Raw genomic sequence first — 19,352 nt, 5'->3', positions numbered from 1 at the left:
CTTTGGGTCCCAAGTAATTTTGGGCTTTATATGCTAGTATTGTCATGCTGGCCACATGACCTGGAAGCTGTACGCCGGCTCCCTCGGCCAATAAAGCGAGATGAGCGCTGCAACCCCAGAGTCGGCCACGACTGGACCTAATGGTCAGGGGTCCCTTTACCTATGCTAGTATTAGTACCTTGAATTAGACCTGGCAGCTCGCTGGGAGCCAGTGCAGTGCTTTCAGGACTGGTGATACATAGCTTCACTTAGCTCCTCCACTTATCAGCATGGCTGCAGCATTCTACACTAGCAGCAGCCTACTGTCTTCAAGGGCAGCACCATAGATAGTGCATTACAGTACTCCAGACAAGAAGTTGCTGAACATGGACAATTGATGCCAGGCTAGTTTCTTTTTATTTTTTTGTTAGCTTCTTTCTGCTGAAGCTTCCCTGCACTATAATGAGTACCACTCTAGAGAAACTCACAACATTCAGGTGTTTGAGGGACTGTAATGGATAAGGAGACCTGAAAACCTGAAATCTTACAGACGTTTCATTCCATTTTGTCTCACCTCAAATAGGTTGGGGCCTATAGCTGGTAGAAGGCTGGCAGAAACATTTACAAACACTTTAACTAAATTGACCTAAATATAAACCTTGGCTTTTTCTGGTTAAACCACTGTTTAAACAACTATTCAATGTTTAAGAGCTCATAAACCAACACACAATCTGCTTCAACTAGGAATGGGAGCGAAATTAAGTTTAGTTCACGCTTAAAGGCGAATCTATCAAATTTGCAAATTCAGAAACAATATGAGAACTGAAGCACAGCCACCCTTCAAAACTTTGCAATGTAGCTCTCCAACCAAAATGTTTTTGACAGCACATGTATTAGGGGAAAGTACATAAAAGTGAATATGCTAGTGAAAATAACATGCAATAATACATTATATTAGGATAAATTGCTTGCAAAAAAAAAAGTTTTGACACTAGTCAAAACTGCATACAAAAATGTGTTAGGAGAAATGCACACTATAATGCTAATGAATTTTCATGAGCTTTTTTTATAATTGCAAATTGCTGTAGAAATATGGAGAACTGAAGACTGGAAAAATGAGAAACTGAGCGATTTGAAACTGGCAGATCCTGTCAGCCCTGGCTTCAAGCAGTATATTTGCTGTGTTTAGCAAATCTCATTTTTATACTATTTAATAACTATTTTAATTACAGCATTGCTACCTTCTGCCTCTCAATCTCTGCAGTTAAATCCCTTGAGATGCAGAGGGTTACATTACTTGGCAAGAAGAGAAAATGGTCCCCATCAATATGACATCCTACCTATCTTGCATCCCAGGTATTTGGAGAAAAACATACGAATACATTTCTATTACACTTTTAGAAGCTGTACCTCTTTCTCTTTAATTAACGCTTCATGCTTCTCTTCCAGTCGCTTCTGTTCAAATGCTAGTGTATCAGCTCTTTTGGATTCTTCAGAAAGTTTGTTATGAAGTTCTTGGACCTTGTTTGAAAAGGCAAACACATGTTGTCTTAAAGGGCTTCTAAATTGGTTTATTTAAAAATTGTTCTAAGGGTGGGAGTGGGGAAGAAAGAATACCACCATCAGAATTTAAGTGTCATTTAACACAAATGCCTTCATGAGTTCTAATAACCAGGTTCTCCCTTTCAGCAACATTACAAACATCCTGTTTTAATCTAATGACTTTGTGTCCAACATTTAGCTGTTCATTTAAAACATTTCAGATGTACCCCTGACCACTATCTCTTTAGCAAGCAGACAAATACCACACTGTATCTTCAGCTTCCAAGTCACCAGATTCAGCTGGTATCATTTGAATTCTTTAGTCGAATATTCTACAAAGAAATATCCTTTTAATTTCTTTGGAGCTAAGTACCCTGATCCAGCTGCTGGCTGTAGGCATGCAAACTTTAGTGGGCACACTCAGCACACTTATAGGGGTTGCGTCATTCATTTTCGTGACGGGGCAGCTCTCTGTGTGTTCTTCCATAAACACAGAGTCCACCTCTGCAGTGGAGTACACTTCTAGGATTCAAAAGGAAAACAGAAAAAGGCCTCACAACAATATATTTGGATTTAATACATGCAAACTGCTGCCCCTGTGCTGCCTCTTTAAAGATACGAGGGTAAATATTGGAGCCACTGTGCACTGGCAAGTGTTCCATTGGGGGAAATAACATACCATATAAATGCGTGGCAGGAATGGAAGCTGCTGCAAATTTGGGGTTGGCATGGTGGCGAGGCTTAAATTTACATTTGAATCAATTCTGATCCAAACACCACAACTTTTTAAGACCTGAAATAATAAGGAAAAACAGAAGTACAAAGAGGATGTAAGCAAAGCTTATCTCTTACCTGCCTTTTGTATGTTTCTAGCTGTGCACGGGCTGCGTTGGCTTTCTTCAGCTCTTCCTCTAGGCTAACGGTATTGTGCATATACATCATATTTGTTTCCTGAAGCGATTTCACCTGTCTGCGAAAGTCATTCAGGTCCTCCAGTTTTTTGCGGTAAACCTCAACGGTTGACTCCAGCTTGTTTGTCTTGTCAGCAAGCGTCCTGTAGGAGCAAAGCGTCCTGTGTGTGTCTTTCTCAGAAATATGGGCACTACAAAAGTTGAGTTCTTTAAAAAACCATGTCTCTAACTGCTTCTAGTGCCCAAGAGTAGAATGTGAACTAATGTGACAAACATTCATTGTTTAGAATTTTGCTTTTCATAGAATTATACAAGCCATGGGGCTCAGGCAGAGAAAGCTCCCAGTTGAGATATTAGGACTTTTCAGTTACATAACACTATTTGATGGCGATAAATCCTCAAGCAGAATTCATGATGGATCGCCAATGTAAATTAAATATGCATATGGGCTTCAAGAGAAAGGTTAGGCCTCTATTCTCAAAACGGGTTATTACACAAAACAGCTGTTGTACAACAACAAATACAAGAGCAGGCAATATTTTTTTCCTACATCCTCTCAGGCATATGCTAGAGCTGATGATGGCTGGAGCTGGAGACAAAAGAGTTCTGGATTAACAGATCTAGAATAAAGACGGCCCTGCTTCAATTGTCACTATGGACCCTCAGATTAGCATTCTCAATCCTATTCAGGTAGACTCTGAAGCAAGTTCCCACTGGGTTGGATAGGGTTACCTTCAACAAAGTATACAGAATGTTTTTTTAGTACAACATGCCAATAGAGCTAGCTCTGTCTCCCTCTCCCTCACACACACTTCATGGGGTCTCCACTTACTGTTACTGAATCAGGATATAAGAAACTCAGGTAGCCAATTTTTTGGTGCAACATGGAAATGGAATCAGTAAATTTATTTATCCTAATAAAGTTTAATCTGTGGTATAACACTAAACAATTTACCTTTGCTTTGACTCCCACACGGTTGTGGGAAATAGGATATGGTGGTTGTGAGATATTACTTTTCATGGCGTATAAGGTATCCTATTTTCTTAAGTTATCAGTTACATGCATGAAGACATATAAATAAAAAATCCATGATAACATCTCTTAGTTCTTGGGATATTTTTCATTTTCAGGACTAGGACATTAAATATCACTTAGAATAGTATTGGCAGCTTCAGTGATACAAACCCTTAATTAACATGTACTATATTACAATGTAATGTTCTCTATTGATCTCTTTAAATTTGCTCATTCATGCAAAATAGAGTACTGCAGTTTAGAAGAAATCCCAAGCTTTTTCAAACTGTAGCACTGACACAGCCTTCAGCAGGAGTGAAATTTGATTTTTAGCATACCTAAGAACATCAATCTCATCTTTTAGAGCCCTTGATTCTTCTGCCAGAGAGGTCAGTTCATCATTTCGATGCTGAAGCTCAACCAGTTGTTTCTCAAGTTCTTCACAATGAACACGATAATCATCTTTTGCAGTTTCAAGCCTTTACATAAACAAAATAGGATTACTGAAAAGATTTCCCATTAGTCCCTTCTTTAAACACAAGTCATGTGTATTATTTTACCTTACTGGACATTTATTGCAGTGGTGGAACAAGAATATTTAACAGTGCTTTATCATGCAAAGGGCATTTACAAAATTCCTTATGCACATGAATACAAAGGGCAGGTTTATATAGATTGGCTGTCCTGTCTAAATAACAACATTTTAAAAATGTAGGTTTTGCATCTAGTCTGTTCCTAGTCTACTCATAAATTAGATTAAGATGATGGATAAACTAAAGCTATTAAGACATAAAATTAAAATAAATAAGATAAAACAACAGAATACAACAATTAAAAGCAGCATAATTATGGTAGATAGGGCTACAATAGTAGGGGGAAGGATATTTCCTTTGCCAACAGCCTGGTGGAAAATGTATATATTTTTTACACAAGGCAAAAAGAAGAAGAAGAAGAAGAAGAAGAAGAAGAAGAAGGAGAAGACCACCAAGTAGTCTCTCTAGTTTTTCTACAGATTGCATTCCACAGCTTAGGTGGAACCACTGAACAGGTGGTATCATTGATTCCTAAATTATGAACTGCCCTTAGCAGCAGAACCCTAAACAAGGCCTCTTCAAGAGATATTCACGAATGAGCAGGTAAATATGAGAGCAGGTATTCTACGAGCACACTTGGCCCAGGCTGTTCTGACTTTATAAGCAATGCCACTGCAGCTACACAAAAATTAGAGTAACATGATATGACTGGTTTACTTCTACTAAGAACAATCAGGCTGCCGTTTCTGTATGAGTTGTAGTTTCTGAACTGTTTTCAATGACAACACCACAGAGTGCATTAAAGGAGTCCATTTAAGAGTTTACTGGAAGTGATAGGGCTATCAAATGACAACAATCCATACCTGAAATTTTCTTCCTGTAGTTGCTCTAGTTGCATTTGTGCATTGAAATACTTCTTTGCAACTGCAGTATTTGTATCATCAAGAGAACCATCCAGCTGGTCCAATCTGTCATTCATAATCTCATTTTCAGACATCAAACTGCTCTTTTCTTCTTGAAGGGCAGCTACCTAAAGAGGTAGAACCCACTTCAGGATTATGGTTCATCCATCAAAACAGCTGACGAAAATGTACAGGTAAGTGACCCCAGTGAAATAATGTGTTTCACAGACAAAGTGCAGCTTAGCAGCAAAAAAGATTTTTAAGTGGTTGCCTTTGCTAAAGTTTTGTTATCTTGTATTAAATTATAGCATGCTTGTTTTTATGTACATAATCAAATTTTATAGAAGCAAGTCCCATTGATTTTATTTCAGTGGATTTGTGTCTTTAGGGCTTGGGGCTTAGGCTGAGTTCCACAGTAGATCTTCAGTTCATAAGACAGCTACTGCCACTGTGCTCTTACCCCAGACAGTTGTAGTAAAACCTTTCATGAGACAAAAAGCCTAATCACTCAGGCTTCCATATGCTTATGAGCGGCAATTCTACTGCCTTGTGTGGCTCAAATTCTTGTGTTGCTCTTTGCAAATCTACACACGGAACTGTCATGTGGTTATTTTCTCTTCACTTGCAGCAATTCAGATCTTGGCTGGAGATACCTTAACTTTGATTACACTGCAAGTCCTATCAGCCACAATAGCAAAACATTATCTGCATGGAAAGAGACATTGCACTTCTGCATATTAGATGCTAAGATAATCAACAAGGGAAGACTTCACCACCATGCTTTGCTTTTGAATGAAAAACCAGAAGGACTCTAGTCTGATCCAGTTTCCAGGCAATTTCCATTTGCTCTGCATAAGGATGCAGGAACTGCCATGCTAGATCAGGCCAGAGTCCATTCAGATAAGGTTTCCAGGGTACAGCATAAGTAGAAATAAAATGGCATGAAGAAGTCTTAGAGAGAAAAATATTCCCAGGTTGGTAAACTGAAAATATAAAAGCTACATGGTACTAATACTCAGCCGTGAATGGCTATGGCAAAAATGAACTCCTGGAGCCATAAGACAGCATCATATACAAGAACATGCATTTTGCAATTATTTCTGAAAACGCTGCTAGCTAAGAAATGGGAACACAACAGTAAGTATATTAACAGTCATAAAGGAGCCGCAGATTAAAAGAACAGAGCTCTTAAGCCTTTTCTAGTAAAAGCCATTGTGTTAATTTTAAAATATCAAACGTCAGAGCAAGTCACATGTTAGTTCATTGGTACTTAGAATGCATTGTGCTCTTTGGGTTACTTTTCCCTGAAACAAAAAGAAACCTACCTTTCATAAATTCTTGTAAAGTATCATGGGAGACTGAGACCTTATAAGTGAATTTATTAACAATTAGTTTAAGCAAGAAGCAATTTTTTTCCTGATTTTCAAATAAACATATATTCAGTATATCACAGAGGCATTCGTTAATTGTGCCAGGCTAGCCAAAATATATTTTATATTTTTTAGACCAGAGACAAGCAAGATCAGGGTCAGGATAGACATTCAGCACTACTACTACTACTACTACTATTATTATTATTATTATTAAAAATCTACATTTCCCAAAAAACTTAAGGTGGATTACATAGGCATACTGCCCCTCCCTTTAAATACTCAGCCTATTCCTTTACTTCTCCTATATAAGAAAGGAAGAAACTTACAGTCCAATCCTATGTGTTTTTACACAAAAAAGTTTTACTAAATTCAACAGTGCCAATTCCCAATTAAGTGTGGGCAGAATTGCAATCACTGTCATTTCTTCCTTCTGCCAGTTTAAATAACAGGAAATGTGTCCCTTTTGCAATGTTGGGTCAACTAGCCTTGCTAGTCAGAATTCAGGCAGAAAAGGTATTTAGTGCATTTGATCTATAAATTCCTAATTAAAAACTCAATTGCACAAACTACTAACCGTAATGCAAGACAGAATCAAATGGCTGCCACAATGGACAATATTACACAGTAAATAAGGTACATCCAACAATGGCAGTGAGGAGCACAGATGGACATGTCTGGTTAGCAGATGCTATTAGAAAACTAATGGCTCTTCCCGTTCCCTGAAAACAATGGATCTCTGAACAGAGCATTACAGAGCACTACTGAAACTGCTACAGCCTTTTGAACCATTGCACGAGCACTTTAAAGCATCAGTGAATAATTCTTCTGCTGGCATAAAGTCACAGATGGTGACCTTATGCTGCTGCCCAAACCCCAGCCAGAAAACAGCACTGCAGCTACATGGAATAAAGTGATAATACATATTATCCAAGTTTCCAAAATGAAACTCTGGCCTCAGGAATGCAAGAAGAACCTGATATACAATCTTCTTCGCTATAAGCAGAGATGAGGCATTGCACGATGAACAGTACAACTCACAAAAAACTGTAGAACAGAAGAATCAACTATGTGAATGCTATAAAGAGGAAACTGGCAGAAATGTGATTTTGAAAAACTATCAAATTTACAAAATTAATCTGCTTATAGAAAATTACTTAGGAACAAATTATGAGCTTACCTGTAGGTCTAGTTCTTGGCATCTTTGTTTCAGCTCTTCTTTTTCTGCTAGTACTTCATTGAGTTCTTCCAATGTTCTTTTCAGCTTCAAAATGTTGGAGAGTTTTTGTTTTCAGTGATTTAGCAACATATATTTAATGACCATACATACCCAGCATCCCCCCTACTGTGAAGATGATAGACAGGCACCAAATAACTAACACAGAACGCTGGGTAAATAGAAACTAAGTCTTAGGAAGTGTGACCCCCTCCCCTCCCCTTCGATATTTGGTTCAAATCTGCTTCCTTTGAAGGCATTAGCCTGAATTTCACCTATCCTCAGATTATGGTGCTTTTAGTTATTCTAGAACCGAGACATCCAGGCCTTCAGGCTGTGAGAAATCTGAAAACCAGCCACACCTTGCGGTCATGGTCCTGGGCAATTCCCACTGCAGAACTGAAAGATCATTTCATTCAGTGACCACTGTGTGGCTCTTAGGACAGAGAGAAATGACTGGGTGAACACAATGATAAATCCACTAGGTAGAAACTTATGGTAAAAATAAAATAAGGGCTTAAACACTGCTGGAAACATTACATATAAAAATTACCTGTTGCTCCAGATCGCCAGGCAACTCACTTACAAAGCCCACTATTTCTTTGCTCATCAACTGCAATGTTTAAAAAAGAAGAAGTGATGTACAACATATTTCTCTAAGTTTAAAACTAATTGTCTAAAACCTTGAGCCCAACTAACAGTGCCCATCAAAAACACACACAACCTCTTCTAGATTAGAGGCAGTTCCAGTTGTGTTCCTAAATCTTCTCAAATAAAAATGGCCTTTTTGCTATTGATTATATGAGGTATACTTTATTTTGACCCACAAAACACGTGTTAGCTAAAAGCCATCAAAAATTTCCATTTATCTTGTCATGTTCTTTGTCTTTGAGATGCCAAACTGGCACAAACAATCTGAATCAGTCCAGTTCATAGATCGAATTGCATTTCCCCCTTTAATAATACGTCATTGGAGATTTTCTAAAAATATCAAAACATAAGACACACACATCCAAATTTAGATAAATATAACATGGCACTTCTTATGTGAAGTTTAAAAAGTGAAATGCTCACTAAAGCTAGATACATTTATGCATATGTGTGCCTTCTTTACACCAAATCCCTCAAAATAGTGCCTGCAAAGAAACCAGACTTTGATCAAACAACTTATTTTAAACTATGTAGAAGATAGTAGGGTAACGAGAGATTCTGAGATAACCAGGATCAATTGTTTTGTTACTATTGCAGTCCTGGAGATCCCCTACCCTTTGTTGTTGTTTTTTAAGAAAAGAGAATGATTTCATTTTTGGTGTGTATTATAACTACTTCTTACCTCTTGAATAGCAGCCATAACAACGTGTTGGACAGACTCCTCTAGTGTCATTATAACTTGTATATGCTCTACAAGATAAAATTAGCAAAAGTTTGTTTTCTGTAAGAAGAAATATCCTAAAAAACCTGGAGACAGAAATTACCCCTTTCATATTTGCTCTACCCCTCCACCCCGCCCCAAAACCTTACTTCTAACCAAGTATTAACATTTCTGTAGTACTCATTATGGAAAATACTGTAGCAGGTTAAAGTATCATTATTAACATTTTAGCCAGACTGCAATTCCTTTAACTATAGCTGTAGTTAATTCCCTCTAAAATGCAGAAATACTCATCACCAAACATGTGGCTGTGGGATGGGTTCAGTTATATGACATTCAGAGTTACTCCATCATCAGAATTCTCTGTCATTCTATTTGAGGGTACAGATTAACAAGCTGTCAAGGTAATTTACACCCTTGGTTCTAAACACATTTTCTTAGATGTTCGTCAAGAATTTAACTCCAAGAAAAAGCATTTTGGATTGCAGTTTTAGGTTGGTCAGAAGACTGAAAACAAAAATTAAAGCACACTGGAATTCTGAGTCTCACATCTGATTTTATTTTTAAAATTATTATTTATTAAAATAGCATCCATTCTGTTAACCAAAAGTTTTAAAACATGTTGAGAACTCACATGCAGAGTTTAAGCTTTAAAAAAATATTTTTTTAGCTATGGGAGGGTGTTGGGCATGCACTGCAGGTAAGAGGGGGGAAAGTTCCATAGCCTAGGAATAAATCCTTGCACTGATGAGATGGTTTAAAAGGGTGGTATCCCAACCAACCCAAGTTTCACTTCACTTCACAAATCATACAGTATAGAGGCTGTGTGCCCTTTCAGTTTCATCTCCGCGAGCTATTTCACAACTTCTCCATGCAAGCTAATATGATCCTTAAAACTCAGCAGAAGGTGGCTGATTCACAGGAAAAGCATTTACCTTGTTTCTTTTCACAGTTGACCGCACAGCCTAAAATAAGCTGCAGTAACCTGCCCAGCTCTACTGGATCAGAATGTTCAGATATCTGGCTTAAATCAGGAAGGAGATCTTCTGAAATCTGCTGACCTAAAAACTGCAGAGGAAATCTGTCATTATAATTTCATAATGACATGAGGAGGAAATTAGTCCATGAAGGCAGAATTTGTCAGATTATTTGGAAGGCAGGCAGAAGTTAAAACCCTCTAGCTTTTTTTGTGGTAAAGGACACTTTCTTTTTGATCATGCATGCACCAAGCACATTTTACAGGGTCTGCTGGAATTTATTAAAGTATACAAGTACATTAGAACAAGTCCAGTCAGGAAAAAACTAGAGGGAAAACCCACACACACACTTGAAAAAAATCTGGCTGATGATCCGTGTCTGTCATTACTTGATGATTAAGGGTAAGTAGGAAGTGAGAAAACAATTGTGCGGCCTGCCCTCAAGAGTTTTCAGCAACTAGCATGTCCCTGAACCAGTACCACCAAGTCAGGCTTGATGCTACAAACTCTGCAGTGAGTGTAGGAAGAGGAGTGGTGGTAGCAGAGATTTGGAACAAGGGGCTGCTAAAGAAGGGAGGCAAAGCAGCATTGACTTAGCCTGTAAATCTTGGCTTAGGATCTTGCTCATTTCACTAAATATTTTTATATATCTGTACTAGCTTCTAAATGTTGCAACATCCTGCAAAATAATGCATGAATAAGCACTTTTAGAAAGTGATTCCATTTTCAGGTGACAGAGTGCAGGGTGTGTTCAAGTTAGAAAAATGCAGAAAACCCCACCCAGATCATTTTTGCATGTACTGTATCTATTTTACATATGAAGCAATGCCCGTGATGAGATTTAACAAAAACACTACCAAACAAATTGAGATTTAGACTATAGTGAACCAAGTATTACTTTAACAGCTGCTGTTTTTTCTATACCTCATGATAATAATCTGTAATTCCTTGAAGAACCTTCTTCAAATTGCTGGCCTAAGAAGGTTTAAAAGAAAACATTAGTTATGACTGTGAATTCACTTTCCAAAGATTTTCCTGTATTTCACATTTGGCATTAAATGTATCAATGACAGCCTTTACTGAACAAATTTTTACATATATGAAGATGATTGGCTCAGGTGGACACTGCAGTGTACGACTTAATATTACTATTATTACCATAAAACCAGAACAGCCTCAGGTGAAAGCAAAAAATAAAAAAATTAAAAAAAAATTAATTACAAGTCCTTTGAAGAACACTTGGGTTCCTGTAAGAGATCAGTGTAAGCTGTGGGTATCTGAGAGATGGGGACAACAATGCCATGCAACTTTTCCAATGCAGAAGTAGAAGTCTAAAGTGGGATTTCCAAGCTCTCTGTTTTCAATGAGTTTCCTGGTCACCAACATGCCTCCTCTATAGTGGATCAATACTAACGCTCCTTCCAGCAACCTCTCAGACTGCTAAATGCTGGCTGTAGGATTGCTAAGTGACAGTTCTTAAATATTTTATTTAAGGCAGTTGTGGCAAGTTACTACACACCTCAGGCACAGTCTCAAATGTTCAGATCATATGACTGTAAGCTGTAACCCTGCTCACATCTGCAGTATGACAACATTAACAGCGGGTTAAATTACACTGCAGTATTACTATGAGTCTCCTGTCTCAAATCTCTCTCCCCTCCTCTCCTCCATCTGCAATATGCGGGTGGAGAAAGAATACTGAAAAGTTACATTTCTCCCCACCACCCCCCAAATGAATTTACAATGCTAGCAGCCTGCCGCCCGGCGCACAGGGCGCCCTGTTGCAGAGCGCCCTTCGCACCGGGCAGACATCGGCCAGCGCGCTTCTCCCCAGCGCCAGCCCCACAAGCTCGGGGGACAGCGGGGAGGCGGAGCGCCGCCATACTGCTGTTCCTCGACCTGGTTTTGGGGGGGAAATAAAGGGGAAATTTTTTCCTCTATTTCCCCCCCAAAAAACTAGGTGCGTCCTATAGGACGGAGCGTCCTATGGGACGAAAAATACGGTAGTTTTAACTTTGAAATGTTATCTTTTGTACACACACATTGACATTTTCATTTACCTTTATTCTCCAGTTGTCACCAACATCTTCTTTAATACGGCTTAGCCAAACTTTGTCAAACCAAGCAGCATCACTAAAATAAAATTAATCCATTTTTATTAAATATCACAAAAGTGTTTGTAGTTCACGACTGAATTCCAGTCCTATTTTTATTATAAAAGTATGTAGGAAAAGACTGCTGGTAAGGCAAAGTAGAGTTTCACATATAAAAGTTTGCACAATTACTGTTCCCATGTACCGGTAAGTTTAACACACAAACACACATCTTTTGCCTCCCATCGTATTTGAAAATTTGAATTGCAAGATAACACAAGTCGGGTACCTTATAAAGGAAGAAGGGTAAAGTGATTATGAAGAAAGCTCAGATGATCAGTTACAAAAGAATGTGATTTATTTTGCTAATATATTTTGCAAATGGGATCTGCAATGAAACACTGCTGTGTAAAAGAAAGAGAAAAACAAACATATATACAAGAAAACCAAAATAATTCAACACACATACTTTAAAGTAACTTACATTTCATGAAGTACTTGTGCCATGGCAACACCATTAGTTAAGTCCTGAACATCTTTACAGGATTCAGCAGTATTAAATGTTTGTAACTAGAGGGAAGAAAGAATATATATAACTATTTCTATCTAATTTGAAACAAAAGAAAATGCATACATTTCAGAACATTTTTGGCCCACCCATATTCCAGTTCTCAGGTAAGGTTACAAAATGTTAAAACACCAATAATACACCCACATTTATTAAAAATAGCAGGTTAAAAAAAACCAGTTCAAATTACCAATTAAAATATCTATCAAATGCCTGGACAAAACACATATCTCAGTCAGGCACCAAAAAGCAAGGGTGTTAGCACCTGCCATACATCCAAAGGAGGGCATTCCTTAATTGCAGTTCCACTGTGGAGAAGATCCTAGTCCTCGTTACCATCTGATGTATCACCCCCGGTTGTGGAACAATGAGAAGGAACCAGGCAGGCTGACAGAGAGAGAGGCACTCCTTCAGATACCTGGCCCCCAAATCATTTAGGAATTTATAAGTCAACACCAGCACCTTAAATTCAGCCCAGAAATAAATAAGCAATCACCAAAAATATTTTAGGATCTGTGTAATGTGATCCCTGCTGGCTGCCCTGGTCATCATATGGAAGGCCACATTCTGCACTAACTGAAGTTTCTGGGCTGTCTTTAAGGGCAGGCCTACATAGAGCACAGTACAATAATCCAAAATAATCCTATCACATTAAGTATGTGTATAAATAAGATAGTAGCCCAATCACCTGCCTGTGTCACAAGGCAGTCTGAATGCTGAGTATAGCAAGCAGTTTGCCTGGAAACACTTTTTATTCAACCTAAGCAAGATTCACTATATATTGATATCCAGATGAATGGTACTCACAGCAAACCCCTCATGTGCAAATCACACACTAAGAGTAAGCCCAGTGAAACAGCCGCACAATACATTTAAAACAGTTTCTCCCAAAGAATCCAGGAAACTGTAGTTTTCCCTTCACATAGCTTAATAAACCATAGTTCCCAGAATTCTTTGTAGGTGGGGAATGAGCTTCAAATGTATGGTGTGGATGTGACCTGATGCCTGTGCAAGGACTTCAAACAGCACAACAGACTCCCCCTCCGTGTCTTCCCCACGCCCCTGAAATTGGCATGGAGGGATCAGGAGAACCCCCAGAAGCAGTGGCGTAGCGTGGGTTGTCAGCACCCGGGGCAAGGCAAGTAATTTGCGCCCCCTAACCCGTGGATTTTGCGCCCCCTAACCCGTGGAGCGCGGCCCCCCAGATGTTGCGCCCGGTGTGGCCGGCCCAGCCTGCACCCCCCACGCTACGCCACTGTAGCACAGAACACCATCCCTAATCCTGCAACTGCAAAAAGTTCTGCAACACAGCACAACAGACCGTGCAAAAGGATCGTTGTTGATGCTTTTATTAAAAAAATGTAAACAACAGCCATCTTTATTTACACTATGAGCTAACTGTCTGAGATGGGTAAAACCAATCCCAAAGGGCCCTTACAAACAGTAGATTATGCTACATTTTCCTTGTTTAAATCCACAATGTTTTGGTTTTTTTAAATGCACTCTACCTCCCCACCCTTATACCCTTTCCACCCAAGACGTACACCTGATGCCTTTGTCACACATTACATGCACCCAACCCCTTCCCTGCAGTCAGCTAGATTTCCCTCGCAATAAATGTGGGTGGGTAGGTACCGGAGAAGGGAAACCTGAAAAGAGGAAGTGGCTGCTTTCCTGCATTCTGCCTCATGGTCTTACTGCCCACCCAGCTCTGTTTCGTTGCTGTGTTTGCTCAAACGGAACAAAGAGCAGGGAAAGCCCCTCCCCTCCAGGCAGAGAGAGAGAGAGAGAGAGAGAGGCGCCCTCCATGAGTTGTCGAGCTTGGGCTACGGCTGCGCGGCCGACGGCGAGGCGCTAAGGCGCCGGCTCCCCAGGCTGCAGCGCTTGGCCACGCGCTGCGCTTGCATGCCTGGCCGTGCCCAGCTCGCCTCAGCGCAGCGGAAAACAGAAGCCGTGGCGGAGACGACGACCCCCCACCCCAACCAAGCCTCGATTGCTTGTCCCTTCCCTCTGGACTCGCGCCCCCCCAGGTGTTGCGCCCGGTGCGGCTGGCACCCCTGGCACCCCCCACGCTACGCCACTGCCCAGAAGAGCATGCAGGAGGAAAAAGGGGGGATTGTTGTGTCTGGAAAGCTGAAGTGCCTGTACTGATGGAATGTTTGCCAGCAAATTCTTCCTTTTATTTTCAGAAATCTACAACCAGACTGCTGCTTAGGTTAGACACCCCAAAAAGGTATCTCTATGTGATACAGGGAGTTACAAATCACTTCCCTGTTTGCAAGAAAGGTTAATGCTGACCTATCTTGCACAGCTGTTGGAAGGCTACTTAGATAACTTAAGCGAAGCAAAATGAACAATCTCAAATTCATATAAAGGTCTATTATTATTAAGAGAGCAGGATTTTTTCTTAGGCAAAGGGAATCATTAAAACAAATACATTTGTACATAAAGGGTTCAAACCAACTAAGTCATACTTAATAAATAAATAAACTGAAATAAATATGAGTAATTTAACTGATTTCAATGGGTCTATTCAAAGTATGGATTTAACAAAATTTATACACCACCTGATTGTAAAAACAAACCCACACCACCTTCTAAGTAATTTACAAAAATATTAAAAAAAAGTTTAGTATGATTTTGTTGGATACCATCTAGAGAACTATTGCTAACTTGAAAGTAAGGGCTTCAGTGTGAGAGTTGTGTTATGAACAAGTTGCAGAAGACAGTCCTAGGTTGCATTCCTGAACATATTTATTAAGGTTATGTAATTTAAGAAGGGTGTTCCTGTATACCACAACTATGCTTTATACGGCATTAAGTGAAGCATGAATCAAGTCTTTGACAGCCATACTTTTTCTTTTTGCTTCTGAAGACTGATTCAATAATCTTGAACTTTTCAACTAGATTTGTGCACTGTAAGGATCTATCTTTAAATACTGACTTTTCAACAAAATTTGTACAAAAATGCAGCAGCTAGGTTCTTAAAGCTGGACAGTCAACAATGATCACAACTTTATTCCTTATGATATTCATTGGCATGAAAGTATTTTCACTTGGTAAAACTTGGTAAAACAACTTCCAACTGTACCCAGAAATATATATGCAAGGAAAATACAATGTATGTAGGCTACACCAATAAGACGAAACAACAGCTGGCTTCATGTCATGGTTTCTGGGTCTGGGATCCATCTTGGAACCACTCCTAAAAGCACAGGCCTAGAGCATGCTCAACTCAAACTTTTCTAAAGAAGCACTTCCATCTTTTATCCACTAGGTGTCAACCACATGAACATATCTTACAGAAAACTTGTTCATGGTTTTGCTATTCCAGGAACTCTGAAAGAACATAAAAACAAGCTATTCTGTTTTTCTGACGAATGCAGTATTTGATTTGTGGTATATAGTTCAGTAGTATTTCTTAATAATGCAGTATAAATGATGGGAGGTACTGATCAACAATACAATATGCACAATAAAAGAGCCTGGAATTATACACCATGATTCAAATCAGCACAAGAATATTTCAAAATACTTTGTTTCAATAGGAATTATCAGTATATTGGTGTTTTTAAAATAACTAAAGCTTACGTAGTAATAATATTTTGTTAAAAATAAGGAAAGAGGAGGGAAATACATAGGAAAGAAACACTGTTGCCAGTTTTTTGTAAGGATTAGGCTCAGGTTGTAATATGTGTAAATAAACCATATACTGTATCCTAAAGACCCCAGAATCTCTGCTGTCACTTATTCCAATTAAACAGGGCTCTGGGCAAATGCCTGGAAACCCTGGAATCTTGTACCGCTCGGAGATTGGGATGGCATGCAACCATATTATTAAATTTTAAATATTGTATTCCTTAGGACAGCTGTGCAATTGATATAGATAAGCAAACAAAAATACATGAAGGCTAGTTATTTTTCCATAAATAATTTAAACTGCAGTTCTATTCTAAGTCTCTCCCCTCCTGTTTATTAAAGGAGATCCTTTGTACTGTATCATACACAATGCAATTTGGGAGAAATATGCAATATTGGGAAATACTTCCTTAATTCAACTAAAATGAGAATATGCTGGTTGTGGTATGATCAGTAAAGTTTCCTCAGATGATCTTAAAGTTCACCTGGACTCGAGGAGGTGATCTGCTAGATATCCTGGTCCCAAGTTGTTTAGGACTTTAAATGTCAGCAACCAAATTTTGAACTCCCTTGTAGCTTAAAAGTAAGCCAGTGCAGATATTCTGACACCAGTGTAATATGCCAAAAATTAGGGTTGCCCATTAAACACCCTAGCAGGTGGGTTTTGCGCCAGCTGCAGCTTCTGAACCAGGTAGAAGGGTAGCACCATATACAGCACATTTCAGTAGTCTAATGGTTTACCATATTTTTTGCTCTATAAGATGCACCAGACCACAAGACACACCTAGTTTTTGGAAGAGGAAAACAAGAAAAAAAATATTCTGAATCTCAGAAGCCAGAACAGCAAGAGGGATCACTGTGCAGTGAAAGCAGCAATCCCTCTTGCTGTTCTGGCTTCTGGGATAGCTGTGCAGCCTGCATTCGCTCCATAAGACACATACACATTTCCCCTTACTTTTTAGGAGGGAAAAAGTGAGTCTTATAGAGCAAAAAATACGGTAATTTATACCTAGAAGAAAATGTGGCTAAATCTGTGCAGCTGCAAAAAGATGGGGTGCGAACCTGACCCTGAGAAATCAAGAGGAAATGGAAGTTCAGGTGTCTGGTTTAAGTTTCACAAGGAAGCTAAGCTGAAACAGAGAGTTTTTTCCCTGATCAAAGTGGTAACTCTCAGTATGGTAGGTACAGAAAAGATGCCTCAAAGAGTATATACCACGACTGTAGCAATTAATACGGGCAGGCACTTGAACTCTTTCTGCTAATCACACAGCTTTAGGTTTCAGTTATCTAATAAGAATTCCTTCAAATAAAAATCTCTTTCTTTCTTCATCAAGAGTAAATCATTACGGAGAATTAAAGCTGCACAGACTGGAGCAACATATGGCTGTAAATAATGTTAAGCTTCAGAAACTAATACAGTGGGGAAGAAAATTGTTGAACAGCCAACACAAAGCAGCAAAGGATGACCATTCCCTTTGATATTATGGAAGCAAAGTGACACTGCACCAGTAGTGAAATGGGATCTTCCAGAAAGAAGGGCGGTTTCTGTATGCCTGGGGAGTATTCCAGGCTTACAAACATAAATTGGTGTTTAAGGGATGGAGAGGGGAAGATCAAGAGCTACAGTTGTGCTGCCATGTAGCCATCAGGCTGATACTAGAGTCCTAATGGCTTTCTTCCCTTTAGTCAAGGGAAGGGATGGGGAACCTTAAATCTCCAGGACTTTCCCCAGGCCACACTCCTCACCAGCCCTGACTGAAAGTATCCCTTAAGTGTGATGCTGCCTTCTTCTTCCCTGTACGTAAGTTAGGGAGATGTGGTGGGTGTGTAAACCCCTGACTTTTGTAATCCTGGACTATAACCTACTGTAGAAAAGTAAGAGTCAAATCCAAAGCCTTTGAAAAGCTGCTAGCTGCTATGCAGATCCATGAGAAAATGTGGCCTTCAGTTTTTTGTTCTTTTGAAAACCCTCCTCTGACCTAGACCCCTAAAACAGTGGAGGGAGGGGGCTATATACCCACCTCCATGCACTGTTATTGGTTGGAAATGGATGATCATCACGGCCCCTCACTCCATTTTTTTATCTCACCCTCTACAACACAGTTCCTTGTAGGCAATGAACTTGTGCACATTTAATCAGTGGCACTGCAAGTAATGGGCACACTTTTTTATATCTGACAGTATATTGGTTCTGGTTGAAATGAATTATAATATACTAACAAGAGTAGTAGCTTTATGTTTTGTCCATTACTTTATATTCCCATCAATCTATCCAAAAGCCACCTATATGAAAAAAAGTGGAGAGCATGGGGACTACTTCTTTTACTCTCATCCCCACTTACGATTTTTAGTAATAAAACTCCAAAATGTGTGTTTTAACACAAGAAACTGCTAAGGTTTCCAGACTAGATTTGTCTCTTGCTCCATGACCTAGATAAATATACTATTACCTTTAAAATATCTTTGTTTGTTATGGCAGCTTATAAGATTCAATGCAATTTTTCCAATTGATTGCTTTTCCAGTGGCAATTTAATAAAGTTAGAACTCTAGGTTACAGCGAAGTTCAGTTTAACCCATATAAGAATACATTGTCACTATCAACCTTTGATCACCAAGCACTCCTCGGTCTTCATGATGCATGGCATAAGGGATTCTTGAAATGACCTTTGGTTTTGATGAAGCAGGACTGCCAACTTCCTCATCATATATTAGATAGAAGCAAAAACCCTCCTGTAAGCTGGCTCCTTAGCAACATGCACAATTATATAAACTGCTCCTGGCATATTTACTTGAACTCAATGATAAACACATTGAAAAAACATGCACAGAGATAAGGTGCATGGCGGCAGAATTGGGGAGGAAAACTGCACTGAATGAAGCATACGTTTGGGTAAATAAGGTGTAATTTGGGCCACACATCAGATTCGTTTATATGACTGAACTGAACATACTGACTGACGGTGGTAGATTATGGCAGGACCAGCCCAAGACATTTTGGCACCTGCGGCGGGTCCTGAAATGGCACCCTACTCCTAGGAAGACCTACATCAGGAACAAGGGCGGGAGAAAGCTCGCCATCGGGATCCGCTGTCCCTGTGGATCCTGCCATCTGAGACCAGTCGTCCCACCTTGCCTACTGCGTGGGCCGGCCCACAGTGGGGAAAGGACCCCATCCTTAGCTGCTCTATGGATAAGTGACCGTGCACACTTACATACACTCAACTGTACATACCG

The 19,352-nt window shown here is 39.4% G+C and overlaps 1 protein-coding gene across 1 annotated transcript in view; it reads right to left on the bottom strand.

The window, feature by feature from the left end:
* The window catches only part of HOOK1 (hook microtubule tethering protein 1), a 42,755-nt gene that overhangs the window by 22,852 nt on the left and 551 nt on the right, over positions 1–19,352 (bottom strand). The window contains exons 2-3 of the mRNA XM_081011875.1: positions 12,395–12,480; positions 11,878–11,950 (exon numbers count right to left, since the gene is read on the bottom strand). Coding sequence (XP_080868001.1) covers positions 11,878–11,950; positions 12,395–12,480 — 159 coding nt within the window. The remainder of the gene's footprint in view (positions 1–11,877; positions 11,951–12,394; positions 12,481–19,352) is intronic.

The sequence above is a fragment of the Podarcis pityusensis genome (genome assembly GCF_964106645.2).
Source record: "Podarcis pityusensis genome assembly, chromosome: 6".
Classification (NCBI taxonomy): domain Eukaryota; kingdom Metazoa; phylum Chordata; class Lepidosauria; order Squamata; family Lacertidae; genus Podarcis; species Podarcis pityusensis.
Note: the sequence above shows the minus strand (reverse complement) of the source record. Positions and strands in the feature narration are given on the sequence as shown.